The sequence below is a fragment of the Drosophila ananassae genome, chromosome 2R (assembly GCF_017639315.1).
Source record: "Drosophila ananassae strain 14024-0371.13 chromosome 2R, ASM1763931v2, whole genome shotgun sequence".
In the NCBI taxonomy this organism is placed as follows: Eukaryota; Metazoa; Arthropoda; class Insecta; order Diptera; family Drosophilidae; genus Drosophila; species Drosophila ananassae.
Window position 1 is genome coordinate 14,254,749 of NC_057928.1, and position 25,359 is coordinate 14,280,107.

The 25,359-nt window shown below is 45.6% G+C and overlaps 6 protein-coding genes across 8 annotated transcripts; 2 read left to right on the top strand and 4 right to left on the bottom strand.

Annotated features, from left to right (window-relative positions):
- Nucleotides 1-2,497: 2,497 nt before the first annotated feature.
- On the bottom strand, nt 2,498-6,616 carry LOC6493314 (E3 ubiquitin-protein ligase Bre1). Its single transcript, XM_014908839.2, has 4 exons — nt 6,477-6,616; nt 5,103-6,270; nt 4,076-4,968; nt 2,498-4,016 (listed from the first exon to the last, which is right to left on the bottom strand). The coding sequence occupies exons 2-4, from the start codon at nt 6,261-6,263 to the stop codon at nt 2,918-2,920; spliced, it is 3,153 nt and encodes a 1,050-aa protein (XP_014764325.1). The 5' UTR covers nt 6,264-6,270; nt 6,477-6,616; the 3' UTR covers nt 2,498-2,917.
- A 334-nt stretch (nt 6,617-6,950) lies between these two features.
- On the bottom strand, nt 6,951-8,851 carry LOC6493313 (tektin-1). The gene is made up of 3 exons (XM_001957470.4): nt 8,591-8,851; nt 7,944-8,456; nt 6,951-7,728 (listed from the first exon to the last, which is right to left on the bottom strand). The coding sequence occupies exons 1-3, from the start codon at nt 8,761-8,763 to the stop codon at nt 7,149-7,151; spliced, it is 1,266 nt and encodes a 421-aa protein (XP_001957506.1). The 5' UTR covers nt 8,764-8,851; the 3' UTR covers nt 6,951-7,148.
- Nucleotides 8,852-10,539: 1,688 nt separating this feature from the next.
- On the bottom strand, nt 10,540-22,927 carry LOC6493312 (ribosomal protein S6 kinase beta-2). Its single transcript, XM_001957468.4, has 10 exons — nt 22,293-22,927; nt 20,349-20,389; nt 19,609-19,735; nt 19,413-19,544; nt 19,214-19,347; nt 18,962-19,153; nt 18,785-18,875; nt 18,477-18,725; nt 18,304-18,411; nt 10,540-12,844 (listed from the first exon to the last, which is right to left on the bottom strand). The coding sequence occupies exons 1-10, from the start codon at nt 22,389-22,391 to the stop codon at nt 12,548-12,550; spliced, it is 1,470 nt and encodes a 489-aa protein (XP_001957504.1). The 5' UTR covers nt 22,392-22,927; the 3' UTR covers nt 10,540-12,547.
- On the top strand, nt 13,945-18,304 carry LOC6506631. Of its 2 annotated transcripts, none has more exons than XM_001957469.4 (3): nt 13,945-15,340; nt 16,775-17,962; nt 18,018-18,304. In XM_001957469.4, the coding sequence occupies exons 1-3, from the start codon at nt 14,926-14,928 to the stop codon at nt 18,185-18,187; spliced, it is 1,773 nt and encodes a 590-aa protein (XP_001957505.1). In that variant the 5' UTR covers nt 13,945-14,925; the 3' UTR covers nt 18,188-18,304. The 2 variants fall into 2 exon arrangements, with proteins under 2 accessions (XP_001957505.1, XP_044570804.1); XM_044714869.1 differs by having other exon boundaries at nt 15,222-15,336.
- Nucleotides 22,928-23,092: 165 nt separating the features above from the next.
- On the top strand, nt 23,093-24,335 carry LOC6506632 (uracil phosphoribosyltransferase homolog). Of its 2 annotated transcripts, none has more exons than XR_001408886.3 (3): nt 23,093-23,460; nt 23,515-24,109; nt 24,178-24,335. XR_001408886.3 is itself a non-coding variant. In XM_032454809.2 (3 exons), exons 2-3 carry the CDS (start codon nt 23,222-23,224, stop codon nt 24,056-24,058), a joined length of 783 nt encoding a protein of 260 aa, XP_032310700.1. In that variant the 5' UTR covers nt 23,127-23,143; nt 23,198-23,221; the 3' UTR covers nt 24,059-24,335. The 2 variants fall into 2 exon arrangements, 1 of the variants encoding a protein (XP_032310700.1); XM_032454809.2 differs by having other exon boundaries at nt 23,127-23,143; nt 23,198-23,460; nt 23,515-24,335.
- Nucleotides 24,231-25,249, bottom strand: LOC6493311 (mitotic spindle assembly checkpoint protein MAD2A). Its single transcript, XM_001957466.4, has 3 exons — nt 25,040-25,249; nt 24,815-24,961; nt 24,231-24,757 (listed from the first exon to the last, which is right to left on the bottom strand). Exons 1-3 carry the CDS (start codon nt 25,110-25,112, stop codon nt 24,354-24,356), a joined length of 624 nt encoding a protein of 207 aa, XP_001957502.1. The 5' UTR covers nt 25,113-25,249; the 3' UTR covers nt 24,231-24,353.
- Between the last annotated feature and the right edge of the window lie 110 nt (nt 25,250-25,359).

The window sequence follows — 25,359 nt, forward strand, 5'->3', positions numbered from 1 at the left end:
TAGATAATCTATCTACAATGGGACATGTTGCCGCACCAGAGATATTCCCTATTTTTGATCCCCCAGAAAATTTTCGTTGCTAGGTTTTAATGCAGATTGATGGAGAATCTATCCACAAATCGTTTAAGGTGTCCCGCTTGAGAATCGGATGATTATTGCCGAAGATGTAGTTTTCGCAGTGGGGCATATTGCCGCTCCAGGGATGTTGATGATTTTTGAAGGGGATCCCTCAGAAAATTTTACAAAAAATCGTAAAAAAAAAATTCGTTGCTAGGTTTTGATGCAGATTGATGGAGAATCTATCCACAATTCGTTTAAGGTATCCCGTTTGAGAATTGGATGATTATTGGAGAAGATATAGCTTTCGCAGTGGGGCATATTGCCGCTTCAGGGATGTTGATGATTTTTGAAGGGGATCCCCCAGAAAATTTTACAAAAAATCTATAAAAAAATTCGTTGCTAGGTTTTGATGCAGATTGATGGAGAATCTATCTACAATTCGTTTAAGGCATCCCGTTTGAGAATCGGATGATTATTGGCGAAGATATAGCTTTCGCAGTGGGGCATATTGCCGCTTCAGGGATGTTGACTACTTTTGAAAGAGATCCCCCAGAAAATTGTACAAAAAATCTTTAAAAAAATGTTTTGCTAGGTTTTGATGCGGATAATTATTAACGAAGACATACATAGCTTTCGAAGTGGGGCGTATTGCGGATTCAGGGATATTCGAATAAGCGTTTGGCAATAATAAGCAAAATCTGTACTTTAAACAATATCCTGTTCTTAGTCGCATAATTTTTGGTGACCCGGTTATTCCCCGATTGCACTGCTAACCTTCGCCATTGTCCCTGACCAGAGACAATGGACTGACCTACTCCAGCTGGCCGGGCCGGGCCGGTGGAGCCACATTTTTAAAGCACATCAGTTATGATGGTAATAACCGTACTCGCTCCGCCGTGTGCTCGGTGTAATGTGCCCACTCATCGTTGGCACGTTTTTAATTTCTTACTTTTGGGCATTTTTTTTTTGGTTTCTCTGCTTCCCGTGGCCTGACGCATAACGAGTTTACTGCCGAGATTCCGATGCCCCAACAGTGGAGTGGAGTTTCAAGCCAGGCCAGGCCCCAAGCTCGTCCAATTGCTCCACATCAGCTGGTGGCCGTAAAGATGCCGCCACCTCTCGAATGCGAACAATAATAATTTTTAATAAACACATTACATGGCGCAAAGCAGACGAAACAATTCGCAATTTTGTTTAAATGGGAGGTGGAGGGTAAATGTTGGGTAAATGTGAACTGGCAAGGGGAAATCCTACATATTACACAAAGTCTCGGCCACTGACTGTATCAGCCCACAAGATTTTGTTGTTTCCTCTTTTTGGCTTTATGGCTAGTTTGGTCTTAGCCATAATTAACGAATTAAAGAAATTCAGCAGCATGGCTTAATTATCGTTCCCAAAATGACCCTCGCCTAGCATCCAAATTGTTGTTTATCCATAAATTCTCTTTGGTGGCCGATAGCCATCCCAGATAGTTTCTTGTGCCACCGTAAATGGCTGGGGTCAGGTTTTTGGGTTTGATTGGGAAAATTTGCATATAATTTTTTTGGTGATTTACAGAGAACATAATTTATCATCTCTGCCGTTTTAGGGCATCGATGAGGGGGAAGAATAAACACAGGCTTTGAAATCCCAATATGTTTGCCCAATGCGCAGTAAATATACGCACTTTGCTGTTGACACTGCCGCATTACACCTGCCCAAGACAAATAAATTATTGGCTTACTTTTGGGCTTTTTTACTCGGAGTACTCGGATTGCGTCAATGTTGTTAATCATAATTGCACAAGACAATGTCGCTGCTCTTGAGCCGAGCTCGGAGGCTATTGTTACGTATGCCAATTAGTGTAATTGCAGGAGAACGGTTAACTGGGGCTGTTCTGGCCAATTTGTACCTACCTGTGGTCCGATTAGATTTGATTTGACTCCAAATATCGTATTTCCGTTTACTTTTTTGAACGAAACTCGCGAGTCTTTGGCAAATACGTCTGATACGGGCAAAGGTTTAAAGTAGAATCAGCCAAACAGCAGAGTTTAAACTTGGCTTAGAGCAAAATATTGACAATCGGTTGGAACAACCATTTTTAATCAAACTTATAAGCTAACCATTCCTTTGGAAATAGTTTGATTTTTGATAGGAAATAGTTAATAGAGCCCACCTATTGTAACGTAATTATTCTTATTTTACTAAAAAATATCTTATATTTAAAGAATACAATGAATACTTTTAAATTAAATTATTTTATAAAATAATGTTTTTTTGAATTCGATATACCCCTATTTTTAGCGCCACCATTGCCTATCGGTTTGTGTCTAGGTTATCGCTGGACAGGTCACACTGGAAATAGGCGGAATATTTGAAAGAAACATTATTTCATTATATTTAAGCAATTACTAAACTGTTTCATTTTAATAAATTAGATTCTTTGAAACCAAAGTAATTTCGCTTACGCTAAACATAAAGTTTTTAGCCATTTATTAGTTTTTCGTACATTTAGTTTCCAAATTAAATCATTTAAAAATAGAGTTTGATTTACAAAAACTAGAAGCTAAATAAAAAAACCGCGATAAGTTCTCCGCGGCACTCATAATGAGATGCTTTTTTTTTGCTGGGCGACGCAATGAACAATTTCAAATTATTGCCTTAATATGATCTGCAAAGTTATTCGGGAGCTACTTAAACAAGAATTAGTACGTAGATATTATATTAAATGAATAAGCCGGCATGAATGTGTATGGGTGTGTGTCCGCCTTCCGCCGTCTCCTTTTTTTGGCGAGTGGCTAGTGGGAGGGAGTGTCTGTGTTCATTGAGGACATTACCGGATAGTACCTAAATTATCATTACGGGTTTTATCGCTTATCTACTGCAGATATAGCCTATGATAATCATTGGCGCCAAAGGCGCAGTTGCATTTGGGACACTTCCGCTGGCGCGTTTCGTACCGCGTTCGCAGGCAGTCGTAGCAGAAGACGTGGAAGCACTTTGACAACACTGCGTCCTTCCGCTTCACCTTGCACGAGGGACATGTGAGCGTCTCCTTATACTCTCGGATCTCCTCTATCATTACTTCGTCAATAGTGGTGCCGGACATCTCCATCTTCTTCATCCGTTCCGCCTTCCGCTTGAACTGCGCCAGCTCTTCCTGCAGCCGCTTGGTTTTGTAGGCTTCTGCCTCCAACGAACTAGTTTTCTCGGCCACCACTTGTTGCGCCTCCTTCATCTGGGCATGGTATTTCTCCAGATGCAGCTTTAGATCTGCCGCCGACTGTGCCGATTCAATCGCCTTCCGTTTGTGCATCTCCATCGCCTGTTGCCGCAGCATCAGCTCCTTCTCGATCGAAGCCACAGTGGCCTGAAGGCTCCGCTCCTTTTCTTCCAGTTTTCGTAGCACAATGTGCATGGCTTCGATCTGTGTCGTAGCCGTTGCCATCTGGTCCTCCAGCACAGTTTTCTCTTCTCGCAGCAGCTTGTGCAGTTGGTTAGCCTTGATCCGCTCTGACATCAGCTTAAAGTTCGCGTCGTCCTTTTCCCGTAGCTGCTGTATTAGACGCGAGTTCTGCTCCTGCATGTCCTCAAACGCTTGGCCGGTTACCTCCATTTCGTTGAGAAGCGCCTCCTCCTCGTGGGAGCCTACAAAGGGTCTTGTATAGTTCGCACCACCTGGAGCACCAGCGCCCCACGCATTGTCCGATGGCTTGTGGTTCGCCATCTGCTTCTGTAGCTCGTATTTCTGCTCCTCCAGCTGCTTGATCTTTCGTAGCGCTTCCTCGTCTGCCAACTTTTTTCGCTCCTCGCGTTTGCTCTCCTGGAGTTTCTTCAGCTGCTGGCGTAGTTCCTCGATCTCGGAACGTAGTTTCTTTTCCGTTGCCATTAGCTGAACCTTGTCGCGTTGGTCCTTGGAGACACCTTTGTACATGTCCAGCAGTAGTTTCATTTCCTTCTGGTCATTTAACGCTTTCCTAAAAAACCAAGCAGTGTCGATTAAAATTAATTCTCTTATAATATTCAAAATACTTACTTTAATTGTGCTTTCAGATCCCGCACCGTTTCACTCTCCACAGTCTTAACATCCTTGGCTTTTACACCGTCCTTTGAATCCTTTTCGCTCTTCACTCCCCCGCCCGAACTGGAATTTGTGGCATTTGCAGCATTTCCTGGTCCTGGCGAGTCCTTTTTCTCGGTTGCACCGGAGTCTCCAGAACTGAGTTTTTCCTGTTTGATACCATCTTTAACATCCTTGCTAGCTTCGTCATCCGCATCATCGTCGGCAGACCCAGAATTCTCCTCTTTAATGGCGAGATTGGCATCACTGCCGGAATTCGTTTGGTTGGATTGGCTGGATGCGGAGGCGTTGTTGGAATTCTCCTCCTTCACGCTAGTGGCATTCTCCTGCTTGATCTCGTCGGCAGCAGACCCTGTCGCCGACTGCAACTTGTTGCCCTCGAGCGTGGCCAGAGCATCGTCCAGCTCCTTGCGCAACTTAACGTTGTCGGTAGAGGTGTCTTTATACTTCCGCTTATAGCGCTGCACCTCGCCTTTTAGCTGTCCGTTGTGGTTCTGCAGCGAGGTGATCAGGTGTCGCATCTCACGGTTAATGGGCGCTGTCTGCTCGTTTGCCGCCATGTTCTGTTCGAACTCTATCCTCAACGCTTCGTACTCCTTCCTAATAAGCGCCAGGACGTCCTCCATTTGAATCATTTCGCTGCGTACCTTCTTCTGAGCTATCAGCTCCTCGCTCTCCATTACCTCAATCTGTCTCAGGTGCTGGTTCTTACTCGTCTGCAACTGGTTTCGGGTCTCGTCCAGCATCGTTTTGATTTGCATGGACTCGTTATAGAGCACGGAGAATTGGCTCTGCAAGCACTTGTACTCCGTCGTCTCCACAATCACCGACTCTGGTAGTTGCCGTATCTGCAATTAAAATAAATATTAGTGTTTTGGTAGAAATAGTTCTTCATATACTGAAGTGTAATAGATTTCTCTCCAATATAGTTCATCAGTTATGCATCCAATCGCCTTGAATCGCCCCTCCTTCTAAAACTTACATCCATTTTGAGTTTCTCCACCTCTTTTAGGGTTTCGCGGTGCGTGGCGTGTAGTTTGTCCAGCTCTTGTAACCGATTGTTGGCCAGTTCCCGGTACTCTTCCAGCTCCTTCTGCAACTCCTCCAAATGCTGGCTATTGACGTTTGTAGTTGCGTTGCCAGAGCCCGTCGAAGTAGGAGTTTTGGCGCTGTTGCTACTCTTATTGGGATCTCCGTAGATTTGATGGTAGGCCTTTAGCTTTTCAATTGCTTCGGCCAGATGGTTTTCAAGCTTGTCGTTTCGGCAATGGATCTTCTCCAGGTCGTATTGGAGCTCGTCGATCTGGTTCTTCAGCTCGGCATTCTCCGTCTCCTTAGCAGTGTGGGCGTCCTGGTACTCCTTCATCTTCAGCGACATGGTGTGGAACTTTTCGTGCAGCGATGTGTTTAGATTCTGTAGCTTGTGGTTTTCGCTCATGATTTCAATGTGGGTCTGCTTGAGTGTTTCCTCCAGGGCTTGCACCGCGATGCTTGCTGTATTTGCCGCCTCGGCATCCCCGCTGGACTGCTGCTGCTCTTCGTCAGTTGCTCCCGAACCGGCACCCGCCAAACTATCACCTTTCAATACATGAGTTATCTTCTCGTTGCGTTGCATTAACCTATCAATAACCTGCACGATCTTGGCCACCGCCCGCTTCGACACCTGCACGCGGTTGGCCAGCTTCTCGTCCAGCTCCTCCTTGTCCCATGTGGACAGCTGAGCCAGAAACGACGTAGTGACCTCGTTTTCGTTTCGGTTTTCCAGCTCATCCGCCGTCTCGGCGTCGAATCGCTGCAGCAGGACACGGATGTCTTCGTTCAACTGGTTCCAGTATCGATTAACAACATTCAGCACGGCATCGTCCTGCGTCTGCCGCTTCTCCAGCTGCTCGATCCGGTGCCGCAGCTCCGCCTCCGTTCGCATTCGCTGCTCGATACGCTGAGCCAGTTTCTTGTTTTGAAACTCCAGCACCTTGATGTCCATCTCCTCCAGCGTGGACACTGGCCCAATTAGGTGCGGCTCAAAGTGAACCTTCTTTATGGGGGGCTGGCCGGCCGCAGCTGCCGCTACCGCCAAGCAGCTGCTTCCTCCCACGCCGCCACCGCTGGCGCCGCTGGCGTCCTCGGCGCTGCGTTTTGACATCTCTGCACTGTAGAAGATACAAATAAAGTTAAAGTGAATGTAAATTATGAAAAATAAGAACCCCTCGCATTTATTGATTTGCCATTCGTGGCTGTACTCCATTTTTATCGTGTGCGGTGGCAGAGGTTGCTGCGGATGCGGCATTTTAACGCGTCCTCTGACGCCGACCCTCGTCTTGGGTGCCTGGAATAGATGGTGGGGCAATACACTTACCTTAATCTCAGGGTTTTACACTTTTAGCTTAACATTAATAAAGATTTTCTGTGGGTTTTCTACGTTTTGTCAGGCTTCATTAGTGTGCCCAAAGTTTTTTCATGTGATCGCGCCAAAACGCGTCTCCAACAGCCGGAAAAATGCCAGTGCTGTAAAAGAATACATTTTTCCCATGCACTTTCCTCGTTTCAATAATTTTTAATGAATTCTGAACTTTATCTGTATAATCTATTTATATTTAATATGCCTTCAATAAACTAATAGTAGCCAAAGGAATCGTGCAAATTGTCACAAGTTTTCTATCATTTTTTTCCTATTGAAATTTTGGCGTTGCCATACCATAAAAAAATACCAAAGTTTCTTAAACTCACCCGTTAAATTCAAAATTATGGCGAGCTTGATAAAAGTAACAGAAAATCTTCAAAGCTAAAAGATAACAAATCCTATCACTCCAATAAAATAAACATGTACATCTTGGTAACTGGAAATCGAAAGTGAATTTCAATTTATTAAGTAATTTGGGATCGAACACGAAATGCACATACATGCTGCATCTAATTTGATTAATTGTGGCTGACTGCGTGCAGGACGCGAGTGTGACTGCAACTACTGGTGCGAATCTGGGACTGGTACTGGAAATGGTACTGGTACTGGTGGAGCCGATCTGCTGGCCTAGAAAGTCTGATATTTGAGGGCCTGACGCAGTGTCATGCAGTCGACTTCATCGATTTTGCAGGTATTTGCCTTAATGTTAATCTCCTCCTCCTGCATCACCTGGACGTGCATCAGGTAGCGCATGGAGGCCTTGTTCTCGTTCAGCTTCTGGTTCAATTTGCAGACCGAGGCCTTCAGAGCCTGCAGCTCGTTGTACAGCGCATCCTGAACCATATCGCAGGTTAGCTCCAATCCGGGACGGTGGGCGCGGTTGCTGAGCCGAGTCTGGCAGAGGGTGATTGCCCTCTGCTTGTCCATCATCTCCTTCTCCAGCTCCGTCATGTTGCGCTGCACCTGGTGGATGTGGTCCATGGTGTCCTTGTGTTTGTTCTCCAGGCACTGCTTCACGTGCTTCGTCTCGGCGATGCGCCGTTCAAAGGACTCGTTGGTTCGATCCGTCTGATTCTGCATATCCTCGCACACCTGCTTCAGGAGCAGGTCGATGTAGGCTCGGAGCTGCCCGGCGGATACCAGAGCCTTGGCATTTGCCTCCAGATTCTCGTACGTCTGCGCCTGCCACTCAGTCAGAGAGAATTGGCTGGGGGAGGTGGTATTGGAGAGGAAAATAGGTAAAAGTCAAGGAGTCATGGAAACCAGTGTCCCAATTGGGGGTGGGTCGATTGAGGAGGCCGATAGGTAATCCGTGCATGTATGCCAGGCTATGTGTATTGTCTTGGAACCATTAAGCTTATTTTAGACAGACTGACCTTCCACAATCGACCCACCTCCACTTTATGGAATTTGAAGACCTACCAGTGCTGCTTGGAGAGATCCTGGCCCTTGCCCAAGTCGTGCTGGAAATCCTTCAGCTTCAGATTCTTCTCATCGATGGCCAGCGATTTGTCCTTGGCAGCCAAATCCTGATCCAGGAGATAGATGGCAGCACGAAGCTTTCGAATCTGCTCCTCGGCCTCCTTGAGAGCCGCATCTGCCAATCCCTGACATCCCTTGATCACCTTTAGCTCCCGGCGCAGAGACCTATCCACCTCGTCGTCGCAAAGATCCACACCAATGCGGCCCTCTCGCAGGATTAGGCACTGCTTACATATGGCCAGGGACTTGTCCTTAAGGAACTCGATACAGTTAAGCACCCGATTGCGATAGGTGTTCAGTGCCTCATCCTCCAGAGCGGCTGTCTTCTTTTGGCGATTCAACTCGTCGACCAGAAAGCGGATCTCGCTGGTGCGCTCGCGCATATGATGCTCCACTTCCCGCTGCCAGTTCTTGGTGGTGTCCTTCGTTTCGTCCACCACTCGTCGCGATTCCCTGGACGAAGAATGAAATACGATTTGAAATTGAAACTAAGAATGGTACTATTCCAATTATTATGTAATAAACCTCTCATCTTAGTGATGATTCATTGGATGATAGAACCATATACCATCCCACTTGATACTTACTCCACAATGCGTTCAGCCAACTTCTCCTGGTCACATGTGATGCGAAACTTGATCTTGTTATTATAGTCCCAGTCCTCCTCGGAGTAGCGGGGCGGACATTTGGCCACCGGGCCGAGATGCTTCCCGGCCAGCTGGAGGCCCGTGATGCGGCGCGACTTCAAATTGGGCAACATCTTACCTTCTTGCGTAAGAAATAGAAAAAAGAAATATATATGTATATGGATTTAAGAAATCTGTACACTCGATTGGAAAATGGATTGCCCCCACCTGGCACACTTCTCGAGCCGAGCGGGGCAGCAAATAATGTGTACCTGGCTGGCTGGCGGCCTGGCTCGGAATCTCAGTCGGAGTCGGAGGAGCGACGCTGGCGACCTGAGCTCCTTACTAGCTCACTGGCCATCCCCCTCCTGTCCCACGGGCTTCGTTAAATCGATTCATGCTACGGAATTTACGGTTGCCTAGCGGTATTTATTGTTATGTTGCTTATCCCCCGCACCGAATAGCCCCGATAGTTCATATAGTAGTTCCATCCGGCCGTGTGCATGTGCTTGTCCATTGCGCTTGTGCCGTGTGTCACCTGGCAGTCAGTCCAATTGGGCACACGGAGCTCCGGCCGGAGGAGTTCTGCCAGCTGCTCCTGCACCTTGCTCCTTGCGGTCCCGTCTTACGGCATGTTTATAAATAGCTTTATGCCGAGACTTTGGGGTTGGGAGGTGGGGTGTCTCCTTGAGGTCCTGGCTCCTCCTTGATCGATTTATGCTAACATACTTTCGCTTTTGCGCCTTTGCATGAGTGACTGCTTTCGTATTTTTTACTTTATTGCAAAGTTTTTGGCATTAATTATGCTAATCAATGGCAGTTGCGTGTCCAAGTACAAGCGACTAAAAATAAAGAACTGCCAATGATTGGATTCGACATTTGAGCCATCGGTTTGAGAGGGACTGAAGAAAGGGTTGGAGAGCCATTGCAAAAAAAAGGACATTGCAGGAGTAGAAGTTTAACAGGGATTTTAAAGGAAATAGTGGAAAAATCTAAGAGTTAGTAGTCTAATAATCTAAATAGTTATTTATTTCTTATATTTTTTTATTAGAATTTATTTGAATCAGGTTAGTTGCTCTCAAACCCTCTTTGGGCCATGGCTTACAGTTGAAGAGCCACTGACAAGCCCCCCTTTTGAAATTTCCCAATAATACTAATCAGCTTAAAAGCTTCCCAAACAAAGCTTTCGAATGAGTTTTGTTTTTTTTTGTAAAATTAAGTTTTAATATATTACGATGATACACAATTGCCATATACATCTTTTTATCTTTTTATATCCACATAGTCGCACTGAGCTTACAGCTAAATGATAAAAATGTACAATTTAATTAACTAGGATCTCTTGATGTTCGTTCTTGAGGTTACGCTACGGTTTATATTTCATTCTTTTTGGATTTCCGCGTATCGTGTCGTTTGGCTCCAACGATCTTATATGGCTTATGGCAGCTCGTCCAGAACTCTTTTCGATTTTTCGGTTTTTATATTTTGGTATGCAATTAGGCCAGGCTTAATTGGCTGTCAACAAATGTGGCGGCGAACCTTATTAATAACTGTGATTAGGCCATGGTTTTATTTTCTTTCTTGTGTTTTTATGGTTTATTAACAGTGAACTTTGAAATTCTATACTGAGTTTTTAGCTAAACTTCCTCCTACATATGTAGCTCATCCCCAGAGGGCAATAAGTACAATGCGGAACCGGCTAATTACCGGGCTGGACTGTACAGTAGTGTATATTACTTAATGGTTGTATTTTGAACCTCGGCATTATAGTTCTGTGCTAAAGGATCTCTTTTGCTTTCAATTGATTAACTTGGCTATCTACGATTACTGAACTCTGCATTATGTTTCGCCCTTGGTCGTGGGTCTGATTTAAATTCATTTATTTGCATTTCTTTGTTTATTGTAGTTGGTAATAATTTGTTACTAATTTGTTGTTTGTTTCTTGTTTCTTTTCCTCTGTAGGCAGTGTTTCATCATTCTGTGATTCGATTTTTGTTCAATAGTTACTCTCTCCTGTTTGTCTGTTTTTTTTTTTTAGGTTTTATTTTTTAATATTCTTACATAAATGTGTATTTTTTTTATTGGCTTTAGCACATTATTCTCGGGTTGCCTCGGTCGGACTAACAAATCGAAACGAGATATCCTTCCACAATTGAAAACAGTTTCATTTTTTGGTTTCTGTTGGGCTTTTTTTTCTTTTTCTCTTCTTAAAAAGGTAAAAAAAAAATGATTGTTTAATAAAAAATACAAAATGCATTTAGCATTTAGCAGTAAACAAAACCAAAAACATAAAGAAATAAGTATACAATGAATTATATATATAGTATATATGTATTTAAATATTCTGTTTCCTAATTTCTTGATTTATTTAGTTAATAGTTTTCCATTGTTTCTGTACTTTAGTTGGTAGTTCTTCCGTTTAAGTTCTTTACTTGCATCGCTCGCATTTTTTAGTTTTAGTTGCTTGTAACAAAAATAATTGCTTCTGAGGTATTTATTTTTTGTTTATATAAATATTTTTTATACACATAACCGTTATAAGTATTTAGGTTTTAGTCGCTTTCGATTTCATAGTTTTCTTCTCATCTTTTTCCCCTTTTTTTTGTTTTATTTCCGTTTCTATTTTGTAGTTATCTTGTCTTTTTTTTATTTATTTTTTAACAATTCAAAGCACCTTTTGATTATATTTGACATTGTGTTTATTTATTTTTTATTTTCCCTATTTTCTCGAAAAAAAATTGTTCGAATAATGAAACGGAAAACGGAACATAATCAATCAAAAGTATCTCAATCAATTGTATAAATTTATCTTATAGTTCTCCCTTTAAAGGGGTGTATCGTTGTGGCAGCGTTTAGCTTCTCAGTACGCGGTATTATATCATTTTTCAATCTTTTTTGAATTTGAAAACTCAACTGGAATCGAATTCTGGGGGGAGGGAGGGAGCCTGGTTATTAATCATGAATCGCTATTCCTTTCAACATCGATCTGGGAAACCTGTTAGTTTACAATATATATTTATTCTTTTATTTATTTATGCTCTAGTTTTTAGTTTATAATTTACATTTCATTTAAGTTTGTGTTGTGTTGGTTGGCTACTCTGCAGTTGCTGGTGTCCCTAAAAAACTAAAGTCACACACACTATATATACGCCTATCGTCGAGCCGTCGACAAAAACAATCAGAAAACTACGCCGGAACTGGCTTGTATTTTTTTTCAGCCAGGATCATCAAACAGGATTTATGTGGTTGGTAAGGATAACTTAACGATACACTAGGATATGCCCGGGATGGGGCCATGAGTGTATGAATACATGTCCTTCATTCCGTTGCGAGTTAAATAAAATTAAAACGATATTAGGGGGTGTTGCGTGTACATTTGAACTAAATTGTGTAAACCTTTTCGCCTATATAAAACATAAGTGTAAGCATAATATTTATACATAAACATGGATAAAGTTTAGAGGGGTTCTCAGAGGTCGGCCTCCTGCTCCTGCTCCTGCCATCGCCCTAGGTCTGTTTTTTTTTTAGTATAGCTATAGCATATCTCTATCTGGATGTCTCTCTAACTGTCGTAGTGTCTAGGTCGTAGTATCCAAAAACGAACGCCTCTCTAGTGCGTAGCTCATCAATCATCAATCATCAATCATCGTTATCAATCGTTATCATAATCATTCTCATCATCTCACAGCGCGATCCGTGCACGCTGACTTTAACAAAAACAACTCCGCACACAGACGACGTGTGCTGCTCCTCCTCCTTCCAGATCCTGATCCTGCTACCGATCCTCATCCAAGTCCACACTCCACATACGTCATAATAGTAACTGTCAATTTCTGTTTCGGTTGGGAGAGAGAGAGGGAGTAGTGCCGGGTGGGATGGGGTGTGATGGGAAGCCACCGTTCCAGGACGTCCAAGGACTTAGACCATCGGCAGGCCCTGCTGCACGTCCATCATCTCGTCCTGCGCCGGCGATGGACGAGGGGCGAACGTCTGCATGTGGTGTGTTGGGGGCGTGGCCCGGGCAAACATTCCGGAGCGTAGGGGCTGCGGATGCGGATGACCGTGCATGGCCATTGGGGCGTTGCTGGCGGACGGGAATTGTAGTCGGAAGCTGCTGTCCGGCAGCTGGCGGGGAGTGCGTCGTGGTGAGCGGGCCGGCATCCTATTCGCCCGATGCATATCCTCCAGTATCGAGGGCGCTACGTAGGTGAATCCCTGCAAGAAGAAAATCCATTGAATTAGTTTGCCATTTATTGGAGTGTGACATATGTATGTCTGTACTCCCGCCCACATCCCTGACCCACTTGCCCGGTCGTGTGCGCAATTGAAATCGGATCGGGCAACTGCGTCCAGCTCGATTCGATCCGATTCCCGACTTGCATACTAATATATAGCCACCACCAGGCAGCACCAGGGGGATTATGCAAGCTGCCTCCGACTAGTTGGACTGACTGGCTCACTACCTCAGCTCCATGTAACACATTTTACATAATTTTCCAACCCCGGCGAGGAGAGACATTAATTAAATATATGCCTTGACGAAATCCGCCGGCAAATGCAATAAAATAATTAAAAGCACACAACAAAATCAAGCAGCCGCCGCCGGCACGGAGGCTGGACAAAAATGCGTGACTCCGGAGATAGTGACTCAGGTGGAGGGGAATGGGAAGCTCCGCTGCCTGTCACTGCCAGGTGAAATGTACGTGAGAGCAGCACTGCGCCACCGCGCTAATTGGAACTGTGATCGAGCCGTGATGACCCACTAACGCGCCACAATAATCCAAGGTGCGACTACCGACCGAAGCCCGCGAAGCGTTGAGAAAGTTTCCAGTTATCCGTAATAAAGTTCTAATTGAATCCCAAGTTTGGATTATGATTGTGAGGAGGTGCACAGTTTTCGAGGCTCTCGGCCAAGATCAACATCTTCTAGCGTGGTGGTTTGGTAAGCATCATTAAGTAATTAGCAAGAGCTGGATGAGGTAACAGAGCCAGTAACTTTTAGCCAAGATTGCTAGCCAGTGGCTTCCAAACCTATCTAGTACTGGTTGCCGGTTTCTAGCTTCGTGGAAATGGTTCTAAGCAACCTGTTTCCGCAGAGAAACCCTAATTAGGCAATATTTAACTTCACATTCAGCCTTTTAGCCTACTAATCCCATAAGGCCATAACCAAAACAAACTTTACACAGCTTACCACCGGTCTCGAAAGCAGCTCAAGGGTCGTTCGAGTCACCTGGCCTGAACCATTTCTCGTATGTTTGTAAACAAATAAAATAAAAAAAGACCCAAAATTGAAAAAGGGGGGAGCAGCTGCGCAATTGGCTTCGGCTTCTCATGCACTGTGCACTGTTGGTGGTAGAAGAAAGAGCCATGCCGTGCCGAGCCAAACAAACCAAACCAATAGCCAGCAACTTGGCTCAGTCTCGCAGAAACGCTCAAAGCGTTCAGACAGCACTGGTGACTCGGACCACTCCGGTTGTGTGGCCAGAAAAGAAAACAAGCCCAGCTTGGAGTAACTTTCGTGCCAGTCCCGAACTGGAGAAAGGCCTAGAGAGACCCGATCCCAAGCTCATAAGCATTTTTGCCAAGCGGGTGGCACAAAACACTCTCCAATATACATACACACTCGCTTTCCACCAAACTGGCCACCAAAAGTATGAGCTGACATTGATTCTGGGCCAAGACGGTGGTTCAGGGCTATCGGGATTACAAGTTGTTAACACAGTAGCCACCAAAAAAGAAATAAAATAAAAACAAAACCAGTTGAAGGGCAACGAGACCAGCTTCTCACCTGGCCTCCACCTGGCGCATGCGTGCACGTGCATATGGAAAGAGACTCCAACTCAGACTCAAGAGAGAGTGTTTTGAGAGTTTTTTGTTTAAAAAAAAACTGGGCCAAGAACGATCACTCGACATCAGCTGATGGGACAGTGATAGTGGCTCTGAAACTGTGAGCGGAAGTGGTGTTCAAGTGACATTGCATAATATACACCCGAGCACCCGAAATAAAGACATAAACTAAAGCCAACTAACCACAATAAACGAGAAATGTATAGGAGACCTGTGACAAAATTGGCAAACTGTCCAAAGTGTGTGAAAATAATAACAAAATCGGCAAACAGCGAACGATAACATAAAAGCCACGCTTTGTTCGTGACTCGTGGGTAAAATCCCAAAAACTAACAAATAATACAAAAAGATAAATAAATAAATTGTTAGCCAAGTAAATAAATAAAAAAAAAAAAAAATCCCAGAGGGGAGAAACATAAAAGAAAATCATTGCGAGCAAAATTCGTAAAATGTCCAAACTGTTGAAAATAAATTCACTTTCGTTGGTGCACTGCCTGGCGGCGCTGCTTTCTGTGGCAGCGCTGCAGTCTCCACAACAACAACAACAACAACTACTAACAGCAACTGTTGCAACTGCTGCAGTAGCAGGAGCAGCAGCAACTACACCAGCAACACAAGCACCAACGAGCAACATCAGACTTTTGAATGCAACGTCGGATGGTGGTGTGGCTGCCACTTTCATCGACAACACCAGCAGCAATATCAACATAAATAGCAATACCAATAGCAACAGCAATGAAGCTGCAGCTGCCACCTTTTATGACCAACAGCAGCAACAACATCAACAACAACAAGCAAAATTGCAACAGCAAAAACCAACAACAGTGCAATTTGCACAAATATCGGCATTAGACAAAGAAGTAGGTATGCATCACCAAAAACAACAATCAGCAGCACAATGGGATGTTATGGATCTATACCAATAGTCTATACCATTATAGATCTATATATAGATATACCTTATATCTTTGATCTAAAAAGAAAGGAGGAATACTATATTATTCCACAAACTGTACTATAGTATATAAGATAATGGAACTATGGCTAGTACTTCTCCCAATATCTTTGATCTAAAATAAAATCCTCTTTTATTATGTTGCCAAAAAAGGAAAAAAGAGTACCATATAATTCCAACTACTAATGCTATAGTTCAAAAGATTAGATAAGATAAGATGGAAATAGATCTATACCTCTACAAAAACTCATCCAGTATCTTTGATCCAAAGTAAAGAATTTTATTTTATTTTAAAGAAAGGAAGAAGGAATAACTTATACCAGTCCAAACTATACTTTTCTATACAACATTAGAAAAGATATAATATACATTGTAGATCTATACCTTTAATGGGGGTAATAGTAATAGAAGTTTATTCTACCAATATCTATCTATAATATTGCCAAAAAAGAAAGGAGGAATACCATTTAATGTCATACCATACTCTATAAGATTAAGATAATACTATATATTATACAAAGATTACTTTCTCAAGAAACAAATATTATGAAAACAAAGAAATCATTACTATTTGTAGATCTTTATAAACCATTATCATTATTAGAATGAGAGGAAATTAAGTTTTACCTTTTAAAGATACAAAATAATCACCCAGATATTAACTAAAAAGCCAAGTTATAATCTGTTTCTCCATCATAGAGTTTAGTAATATTTTTTAAGAACCTAACACTTAACACCTCATAATTAAGGGCAGAGTTATTAAGCTTTCCTTCACTTCTTTTGTCGTATTTGTATACAAGCAAGTGAAATTTCCGTGACGATTTAGTTGAACGACTTCATAGCTTGGCACTCACTTAAAGCCGGGGAGTCGCCTCATCGGTCTTGGCCGTCAAGTGCGTATTTATATGGAACAGCGGTAGTGGGGCGAAACGGAAAACGGGCTTACTGCCTCTGCCACCCGGCCTGCCTGCCCAGCCAGCTCGCCTCGGGTGGCGTTCAATTTTTGCGAATTAGCCACAACAAACTACATGGCTAACGACTGCTACCGTTACTGACTGCCTGCTTTTTTTTTTTTTTGTTTTTTGGTGGCGGCTAGGGCATGGCGGAGAGGGTGGCCAGCTCACCTAGCCAAGTGGTCTTGATGGCCGCGGTCTTCAAGTGTGAAAGTGAAATTTATTACACTTGAATTTTGAAAACGAAAATCAGAGCTGGTGCTGGTGCTAGTCTAGAGCCGACTGGAGGCCAATGGCCGGGTTGGGTAACCAACTCCACTAGCCTGTTAAATGCGCTAATTAACAAAAAAAAAAAAACAAATTAAAACCCGTACTACCTACTCTTTACAGTCGATCGGCTGATCAAGCAATGGGCGCCCATCGTTTGGCTGGCGCCCGAGGAGAAGTTCATGCCGCTGGGCGTCGAGGAGTTCCTCCAGCACGTCCATCCCATGGACAAGGGCAGCGGCAGCTTCCGACCAGGTGTCCCCTTCAGCGAGTACTCCACCAAGTCGCATCTGGTGACGAACAACGAGGTCCAGGAACTGCTGGAGAACGAACAGTCTTTCATCTACGGACGGAATCCCAACGAGAAACCTGTGCCCATCTACGGGGTGGTCAGCCTCTGTCCACCGAAGAGGGACTTTATGAGTCCAGTGGCACCTCCGCTGGCCAGCACTCGTGGCCCCTACATACCGGTGTCCATTGATCCCCTGGAGGATCGGAACAACACGGTTAGGAGGTCCTCGCGCTTGTATCCACTCTTCCAGAGAGTGAAGCGCGAGGCACCCATGTACAGTCCCCCGCTGAACGAGTACGAGGAGTTGGTGGTGGCGGAGACGACCCCGCGACCTCAGCCGGAGAAAGATCTGGAGCAGGAGCCGGACAGCAGTGTTCCTGTCAACAATTTCATCGCCAATCTGGCGGATAATGTCAAGTTCAGTGGAGGAACCGACATGGACGACAATCTGGAGGAGAACAGCATCGGAGAGGCGCCGGAGCAGGAGGTGAATGGTGGGAAGGGCAAGCTTCCGGGCTTCCATGTGACCTACTGGATGTTCTATCCCTACAGCCAGGGCAAGACCATGTGCACCGTCAGCCTGGGTCCGCTCGGCAGGATTCCCTTTCCAGCTGTTTATGGCTACTGTCTCGGGAATCGCAAGGATATTGGCAGCCATGTCGGCGATTGGGAGCACATGAGCCTATACTTTAATGGGGATGCCGAGCCGCAAGCCATGTATGTCTCGGCCCATGATGCGGGGGCCTACTACACTTACAACCGCCTGACAGGCTCCTTTGAGTTTCGGCGGCAGGAGACGCGCAAGGGCATCCTGCAGCGCCCCAACTTTCCCAAAACGGTGACCACTTTCAAGAACCATCCGGTTCTGTTTGCCGCCAAGGGGTCTCATGGCCTGTGGACAGCTCCCGGCAAGCACCGATTCGTCAAGGTGGCTCGTCTCTACGACATTAATGGATTCGGAACACCCTGGAATACTTGGAAGGCCGTGGACATAAGCTACGAGAACCTGAGATCGTATGGTAAGTGAAGATACCCTTGCTATCATATCCTTATTTTAATATCCTTTCCTTAAAGGACGATCTTTGGTGCCCGATTGGCTGACGTATCGCGGCAAGTGGGGCAACCCGAAGAGCAAATGCCATCCCTTCCGGCGGATCGGATTGAACTTCTGTGAGTTTACGGATGGACCGACAGGCATACCCCTCAAGGAGCCACACTTCCAATGCGGCGCCGACTACCGCTGAGTAGTCAGCCCCTCCTAGGCTTAGACTAATCTTTAGCAAAGTATTTATTGTGAAATCCACCCAAAAAGATCCCTTCAATGATTAAAAATGAAGCAACAGTATAGGAAACTACTTACTTGGAAAATAAGATTGGCACTTTCGCTCAGCGTTGTATCGTCCGGGGAGTCTACGGGAATCTGTCTTGTGAATCTCGTATCGAACTGTGAGACATCGTCCTCGCTTCGCTGTTGAATCATACATACAGGATGAAAACAGGATACACAATCTACAAACTCCATGAAGGACCTACCAAGAGCGGCTTTATGGGCGGTTCTAGGCGTCTGGCCAAGACATCGTCCCAGTTGACGTGCTTGAAGAATGGATGTATTTGGACAGCCGCCGCATCCTCGGGTCCACTGCCCAGGCGCTGGGGCTCCTGGCGCTTCATCAGACGACGCACCAGATCCCTGGCTTCGGGCGTGAGGTAGGCTGGCAGATTGAGCTTAGCTTTTAAGATAGTTTCGATGGTCTTCTTGCGGTTCTCGGCGGTAAAGGGAGGCTAAATACAAACAGATGTGAATAAAGGAGGAAATCTTATAGAGATCATCCTCTACGCACCACTCCAGTCAGCATGTCGAACATAAGAGCGCCCAGGGACCACCAGTCCACTGCTTTGCCATGGCCACTTCTGGTGAGGATTTCAGGTGCCCTGCAGAACAAAATAAACAGAAATTAGCATCCAATTTTGATCGTTGGGGAAAAGAATGTAGGAAGAAGGCTTGCGGGCGCACGCACATGTACTCAATTGTGCCGCAGAAGGTGTGGGTGACAATACCCTCTTGAATGTGCTCCTTGCACAGACCGAAGTCGGTTAGTTTGACGTGCCCCTGGGCGTCCAGGAGAATGTTTTCGGGCTTAAGATCGCGATAGATGATGCCCAGTTTGTGTAAATGGCCCAGGGCCAAGATGATCTCGCTTAGGTAGAAGCTATTGGAAGACATACGAGTTAGAATATCTTATTTTTGGATAAATAGCTTCTATAGCTACCATGTGGTATCCTCCAGAAATATACCCTCGCGTTCCAAATGCATAAACAGCTCGCCGCCGCTCAAATATTCAAGTATAAGATAAAGTTTTCCGTCTGTTTGAAAGGCGTAGACCAGCTCCACTATGAATGGGTGCTAGGGGGGATTATAAAACAGTATAATTAGTATGTTATAGGAGGGATATCCTTCTTGAATCGCACCTTCACTGCCTCGAGTATGTTGCGCTCGGCACGTGTGTGCGCTGTGTCCTTTTGGTTGGTAACAATCGATGCCTTTTTGAGAACCTTCATGGCAAAATATTTGTTTGCATCTCGTCCAGCGGTCTTGCGCACCTGAATGGAAGGATATTCGGATTAATGATCATGAATGATGGAAGGATCTGAAAAGAAAACTCACCTGAAATACTTTGCCATAGCCACCTTTGCCGAGGACCTTCTTGAGCTCAAAGTCCTTGGGGCCAAGCTTGAGTTTGCCGGGATTGACATTCTCCTCGGATAGCTGTATGGTCTCCTGGCCTTCATTCCTGATTAGGGAATACCAGGGTTAGGGTTAGTGGATTGATTTAATTGTGTTGTCTTCTAGCGTGGGAAAGGAGCAGCCCACATGCTATAAATAAATGCCATGGCCTGCACGCGCCAATCGTCACCTCTCCTACCACTAGTCCACCATTCCACCATCCCACCAGTCTACCTACAGCCACCTGTCACCTTTTCCCTCCCCATTATTGCTGCTGTCGAGTGTTTGCCGTCGAGTCTTGTTTACAAACCGAACTAGCTGGCTCATTGAAGAGGCGACCAGGCCGGGCCAGCTTGTTGGTAGTCAATAGCCTGTTGTAAACACTTCTGTCCAGGTCCGTTATCACCGCGTCTGGCCGGGATCAGATTCAGATTCCCGCTTCCCAGTACCCACAACCCACTACGCAGTGAGTAAACAAGTTTTCCCCCCCAAACTGATAATTGGCAATTAGGCTGCCAGGCTTTAACATTATATCTTTTTTTATCTGCTCTGCAGTTCAGAGCTCTGAGTTCGGAGGAAGTCCAGCTCCAGAACCTTATCACACCCGCATTCTCCGACCAGTCACGTCGGAGGGGCCTCCTCCCCAAAGAAACGGCAGGCATAGCTCAGGCATTACTCACTCTTGGTGCAGATTAATACACAATTCCGGTTCTAGGTCGACCTGTAACGAGAAAAAGACAAGAAATGTAGTGCGAACGAGAGGGAGCTTGGGGCGAGCATAGCTGCCAGTGGAGAGTGTATGCAGAAGAAATCAACAATTAATCATAGTTATTACGAACTTGCTGCCGAATAGCAGAAGGGAAAGTTACACAGCAGCCGGGGTGCAACGAAGAAGTGATGCTCTTGATCTACAAGCCTCTTCCTAAAGATCCAACAATCTACATGTTACATTCTTTATGACAATTCGGTGTGGCTCCAAGTTCATTTGGTTTTTATTTTAGGCTGAGGGAGATTCCAATGAATGGTGAGATCGCCTCGGGACAGATACGGGGGTTCGCTTTTAAGTCTTGCGCGATGTTGGAGTCTATGAATTTCTCCCCCTTTCGATCTTGCGATCAGCGGCAGGGAAATGCTTAAAGATTCCTCACAAATAGACAAGAGAGAGAAGCTCTCGCACGCACACACACCTTCCTCCTTAATGACAAACTAATTTTAGAACTCGGAACAATGCCAAATAATCTGCCGGCAATGCTTTTGGCTCTTCAGCAGCTCCCTGGCGCCCCGGACGCGCTGTTGCTCCACACAGTTAGGCCGCGGGAAGGCCACAGTTAGGAGGTTGGATGTCGGGTGGCCGGCAGAAGAATCGCCGTCAGCCGTCCGCCGTCAGCAGCCAGCCGCCGTTCTCGTCATGCTTTTTAAATGTGTATAGAATATTTTTTGACTAAAGTTCAATTGAAACGGCATCAGTGGCATCGGCGGCATCTCGACACCTTCTCAGACTTCTCACAGGCACATTTTGAAAAAACTGGTTCACCTCGTCAGCGTTGGCGGTGAATTCCAATTAACGAATCCATCATAATTTATAGCGCTCACACGAATCCAATAGATGGGGTTATGGATATGGGGCTATGGGACTGTGCGCTTGCGTAAATTACAAATGACAGGGCGTCGAAAGGGGGCGAGATATGATAAGAATCATATCAGGGGCGTTTATCAAGACTAGCTCCTCGGGACACAGGGTTCTCCAGCGCAAGAATAGCTCTGACTTTTGTACAAAATCTACAGTAGTTATGGAAGGCAATCCTATAGAAGTCTTACTGTATTTTGGCTTTCGGAGAACCCTAACAATAGGGTTCTTTTAACAAATAGACACAATCGATCAATCGAATCGTCAGTCCACTTTTCGAGTTTCTGTTGGGGCCCTCTTATCAGCATTATAAGGTTTTTCTCATTTTCTAATTTTATATTGTTCGCTGATAAGGAATTTCGTTTTCTAAGTGGAAGCTTCGCCTCTTCCGAGGGTGCGAGCGTGTGGCGACTATCTTGATCGCTCTCCCAGTTCCACCTACCTACCTACCACCGCCTATTACTGCAATTCAAGGTGGAACTGGCGACTGGCGACTAGGGCGGCCGAGGGCCGACGGGTTATTGCTGCTGATTAGTTTGAAGGACACTGACTCTTCGATTGCCTAACATCTATTCCATCCATAAGGAGGCAGCGTGGATCGCGGCTTATGGAGATTGGGCTAAGAGGGTCGCAGTTGAGGGGAGGGGAAATTTCCGTACAAATGACTGCACTTTTCGCTGAATACTCGCTAATACTGTTGTTGCTGGAAGCCCCCGATGACGCCAGACTTTTGCGCAGCAGATAAGCCGCGTTCCACTGCCACTGACATTGTGGATGGACGAGCGCGATGCTCGCGATGTTGAGGAGTGGAAGTGAAAGGGAGTGGGAAGTGGGATGCCCAGACGACAGCCGCCATCAGGAAAAGTCGCAGACAAAGCGAAAAGGTAAACAAAGAGGGGGAAAATGCTGCTGCTACTGGTACTTCTGTTGCTGCTACAACTTTCGATGGTGTGGGTGAAATTGTTGCTGCGCAGTTAGAGGCAGGGATTTCTCTTACGTCGTCCAGCTCGATCCTGTCGTCGTCCGAGTCGTGGGCCTTGTCGTCTTCGTGCAGCTCCAGGTCGAAGAGCTCGCTGGGATCGCTCACGTCCGCCATTTGGTTGATGTTGTGTGTGCTGTGTCTGGATGGGATGCCCGGGTGGAATTGGTACGCAGTCAGCAGTCTGCTAGCTAGCTGCCAGGTGCTGCTGATTTGTTGGCTTCTTTTTTGGAGGCTGGGGGCTGGGGCGGCGGTAGCAGCAGCTAGGTACACGCGGAAATGATTTGATGCCTGCGCTGCGCGTTATATTCTACTACTAGTCTGTTGGAACAGGCGGGGGCAGCTTTCGTGGCCCCGAAGGTTATTGTTTATTAGTTAATGGCAATACAAATACACACACATCCACAGCCACCACGCACTTGTGCCGCACCACACTGCGAGAAATGCTCGGCCCACGCGCGCCCTGCTTATTTTCGACTGTCCGACGTTCGTCAAATACGCAATAATCCGCGACCGTCTAATCGCAATGCAGTAATCAGTAATTAAAATGCACTTTTTCTTTGTTTGCGAGTGAACACGAGGTGATGTGCCAGAGTGGCCAGGCTGTAGCACTAAAAATGTGACTGAAAATCTATCTACCAGATGCGCTTGCGATCTGGTAATACTAGGCTGTACTCGAATTTTTCAGATTGTTTAAAAAATACCTTTCCAAAGGTAACTGAGTGGGATGTAATCTTCTTCTAACATAACATAATGTATATAAATAAGTTTATATTATATAGTCAATTATTTTAATCCACAAAATGATACATATGTTTACTTTGGTATTTTCTAACTCGCCTGGTCACACTCACTATACCCATACCTAAGTAGCACGCGCTAGATCAACAAAGACCCCCTATAATCCTCGATTTGTATATTAGTTACTGCCATTTAAGAGTTAAATCATGTGCACCGGCTCTCCCAGCAGCAATGGATCCCAGTCGGAGGAGAGCAGCACTCCAGAGCAGCAACAGCCGACGGAATCGGACACTGACAGGCAGGGAGAACAGCTGCTTCGAACCCCCACGCGTGCAGTCGTGGCTGCTGCCACGGCGGAGGACATTTTGGCCGAGTACGGGAGCAACCTGAAGCTGCTCGAGTGCAACCCACAGGTGGCCGAGCTGCTGACCATCATTCGCGACAAGTAGGTGGCTCCTAAAGTGGGTCGTATCTTGTGCAATATCGAATCTTCCTGCAGGAACACCACACGCAGCGACTTCAAGTTCTATGCCGACCGGCTGATCCGCCTGGTAATCGAGGAGTCGCTCAACCAGCTGCCCTACACCCACTGCGACGTGGAGACTCCCACAGGTGCCATCTACGAGGGCTTGAAGTACCGTTCCGGAAACTGCGGTGTGTCCATCATTCGCTCCGGAGAGGCCATGGAGCAGGGTCTGCGCGACTGCTGCCGGTCCATTCGCATTGGCAAGATCCTTGTCGAGTCCGATGCCAATACCCATGAGGCGCGCGTTGTGTATGCCCGTTTCCCGGACGACATTGGTAGCAGGCAAGTCCTGCTAATGTATCCAATTATGTCGACCGGGAATACGGTTCTGCAGGCTGTGAACGTACTGCGTGAACACGGAGTTCCCGAGAATTGCATAATCCTGTCGAATCTGTTCTGTACGCCGGTGGCTGCACGTACTGTTGTTCAAGCGTTCCCGAAGCTAAAGATCCTAACCTCAGAGTTGCACCCGGTGGCTCCTAATCACTTTGGACAGAAATACTTCGGTACAGACTAGATGATAGGCAATATCGGCGCAAACTTGACGACTAAGCGCTGCTTAGGATAGGTAGCTCCCACAACGCCCTCCAACCTACTCTTCGCTCCACTAACGGCTGCTCCTCTCTCTGTCCGCAGATGGCATTTGAAGCGACGTCCGGCGACGATCTACCAAACTACTATAGAAACTGTTAGCTTTTCACAAACTGGCTTTTAATGCAACTCTCAATTACGTTACGTTGGTTACCCACTATTTGTAAATATAGAAAATGAATAAATATTTAAAAGAATTAAAATCGGCATCGATGTAAGAGCTAAGTGCTCATCTTATAGTTAACAACGGTGTCGACCTTGTGGAGACCCGTCGAGAAGGAGCGCAACTGAACTGCCTGTGCGTTCTGGATGACAATAGCTCCCGTTTCGTCCCACTTGGCCGGCAGTTCAGTGTTCTGAAGAGTATGGATCATCACGTCGAAGGTGCAGATGCAGTCGAGCAGCGGAAGATAGCTGACGGTGGCCGAAATCTGCCTCATTACATCTCGAATTTCGTTCTGGATGCGGCTCAACTCCTTTGTGCTAGTGAGCTTGGAGGGATCGCTGGTGTCGCCATCGCCGAGCTCGGCTTGCATTTTGAAGTCCCAGCATTCAAGCACCTCCTTGGTGTGGGCGTTTGTGATGACCATGGAGATCTTGTTGATCATGTTCTTGGAAAGCCACTCTGTAAATTACAGTATGATTGTCCAATCCACTTTCCTGAAGTTTAACCTTTCGTTACCTTCTGTTTGACTCAGGACATTCTGCAGGAAGGTTGTGATTTTGGGGTCTTTGGACATGAGGATCGTCAGTCCATAGTGCTGGGTGTTGTCAAAGTCCTCCGCTGGATAAATACCGCGTTGGAACAAGATAGAATTGATTCCGTACTCTAAAAATGGTTGGGTAAATAAAAAAAACAAAGGAGACGCCATTGAAGGCGGGCTTTAAGACTCTGATGGCTACTCACTAAGGTATTCTACGATTATTTGCGCGGAGCCCTTAAGGGTGATACAGTTCTTTGTTGCTTGAGCCGTTGACATGTTGACTTAACTAAGAGAACCTTGGAGTTTTGAAAATTTGCAAACGAAATTTGCGGAAATTGCCGCTACTTTTAAAAGCTGATGATGTTGGTAGGGATGTGGAAATACTATGATTTATCGAACTATCGATTGCTAGGGGCCCACTTGAAAAAATCTACTGTCTTTTGTATACTAAAAAAAAATCGATAAAATACTGAAAGTGTCATCACTAATTTATGTAGCCAGTGCTGCCAGATCATATAGCGCC

Coding starts and splice junctions, on each gene's coding strand:
- LOC6493314 (XM_014908839.2), bottom strand. CDS start 6,263: ATGTCAAAACGCAGCGCCGAGGACGCCAGCGGCGCCAGCGGTGGCGGC. Junction 4,969..5,102: donor TGGAGAAACTCAAAATGGAT/GTAAGTTTTAGA, acceptor TTTTAATTGCAG/ATACGGCAACTACCAGAGTC. Junction 4,017..4,075: donor GATCTGAAAGCACAATTAAA/GTAAGTATTTTG, acceptor TTGGTTTTTTAG/GAAAGCGTTAAATGACCAGA.
- LOC6493313 (XM_001957470.4), bottom strand. CDS start 8,763: ATGTTGCCCAATTTGAAGTCGCGCCGCATCACGGGCCTCCAGCTGGCC. Junction 8,457..8,590: donor TTGGCTGAACGCATTGTGGA/GTAAGTATCAAG, acceptor TTCTTCGTCCAG/GGAATCGCGACGAGTGGTGG. Junction 7,729..7,943: donor GATCTCTCCAAGCAGCACTG/GTAGGTCTTCAA, acceptor CACCTCCCCCAG/CCAATTCTCTCTGACTGAGT.
- LOC6506631 (XM_001957469.4), top strand. CDS start 14,926: ATGTCCAAACTGTTGAAAATAAATTCACTTTCGTTGGTGCACTGCCTG. Junction 15,341..16,774: donor GGCATTAGACAAAGAAGTAG/GTATGCATCACC, acceptor TACTCTTTACAG/TCGATCGGCTGATCAAGCAA. Junction 17,963..18,017: donor CGAGAACCTGAGATCGTATG/GTAAGTGAAGAT, acceptor CTTTCCTTAAAG/GACGATCTTTGGTGCCCGAT.
- LOC6493312 (XM_001957468.4), bottom strand. CDS start 22,391: ATGGCGGACGTGAGCGATCCCAGCGAGCTCTTCGACCTGGAGCTGCAC. Junction 20,390..22,292: donor ACAGGATCGAGCTGGACGAC/GTAAGAGAAATC, acceptor TTCTCGTTACAG/GTCGACCTAGAACCGGAATT. Junction 18,876..18,961: donor TGCGGCACAATTGAGTACAT/GTGCGTGCGCCC, acceptor TTTGTTCTGCAG/GGCACCTGAAATCCTCACCA.
- LOC6506632 (XM_032454809.2), top strand. CDS start 23,222: ATGTGCACCGGCTCTCCCAGCAGCAATGGATCCCAGTCGGAGGAGAGC. Junction 23,461..23,514: donor CTGACCATCATTCGCGACAA/GTAGGTGGCTCC, acceptor ATCTTCCTGCAG/GAACACCACACGCAGCGACT.
- LOC6493311 (XM_001957466.4), bottom strand. CDS start 25,112: ATGTCAACGGCTCAAGCAACAAAGAACTGTATCACCCTTAAGGGCTCC. Junction 24,962..25,039: donor AATAATCGTAGAATACCTTA/GTGAGTAGCCAT, acceptor AACCATTTTTAG/AGTACGGAATCAATTCTATC. Junction 24,758..24,814: donor TGTCCTGAGTCAAACAGAAG/GTAACGAAAGGT, acceptor TGTAATTTACAG/AGTGGCTTTCCAAGAACATG.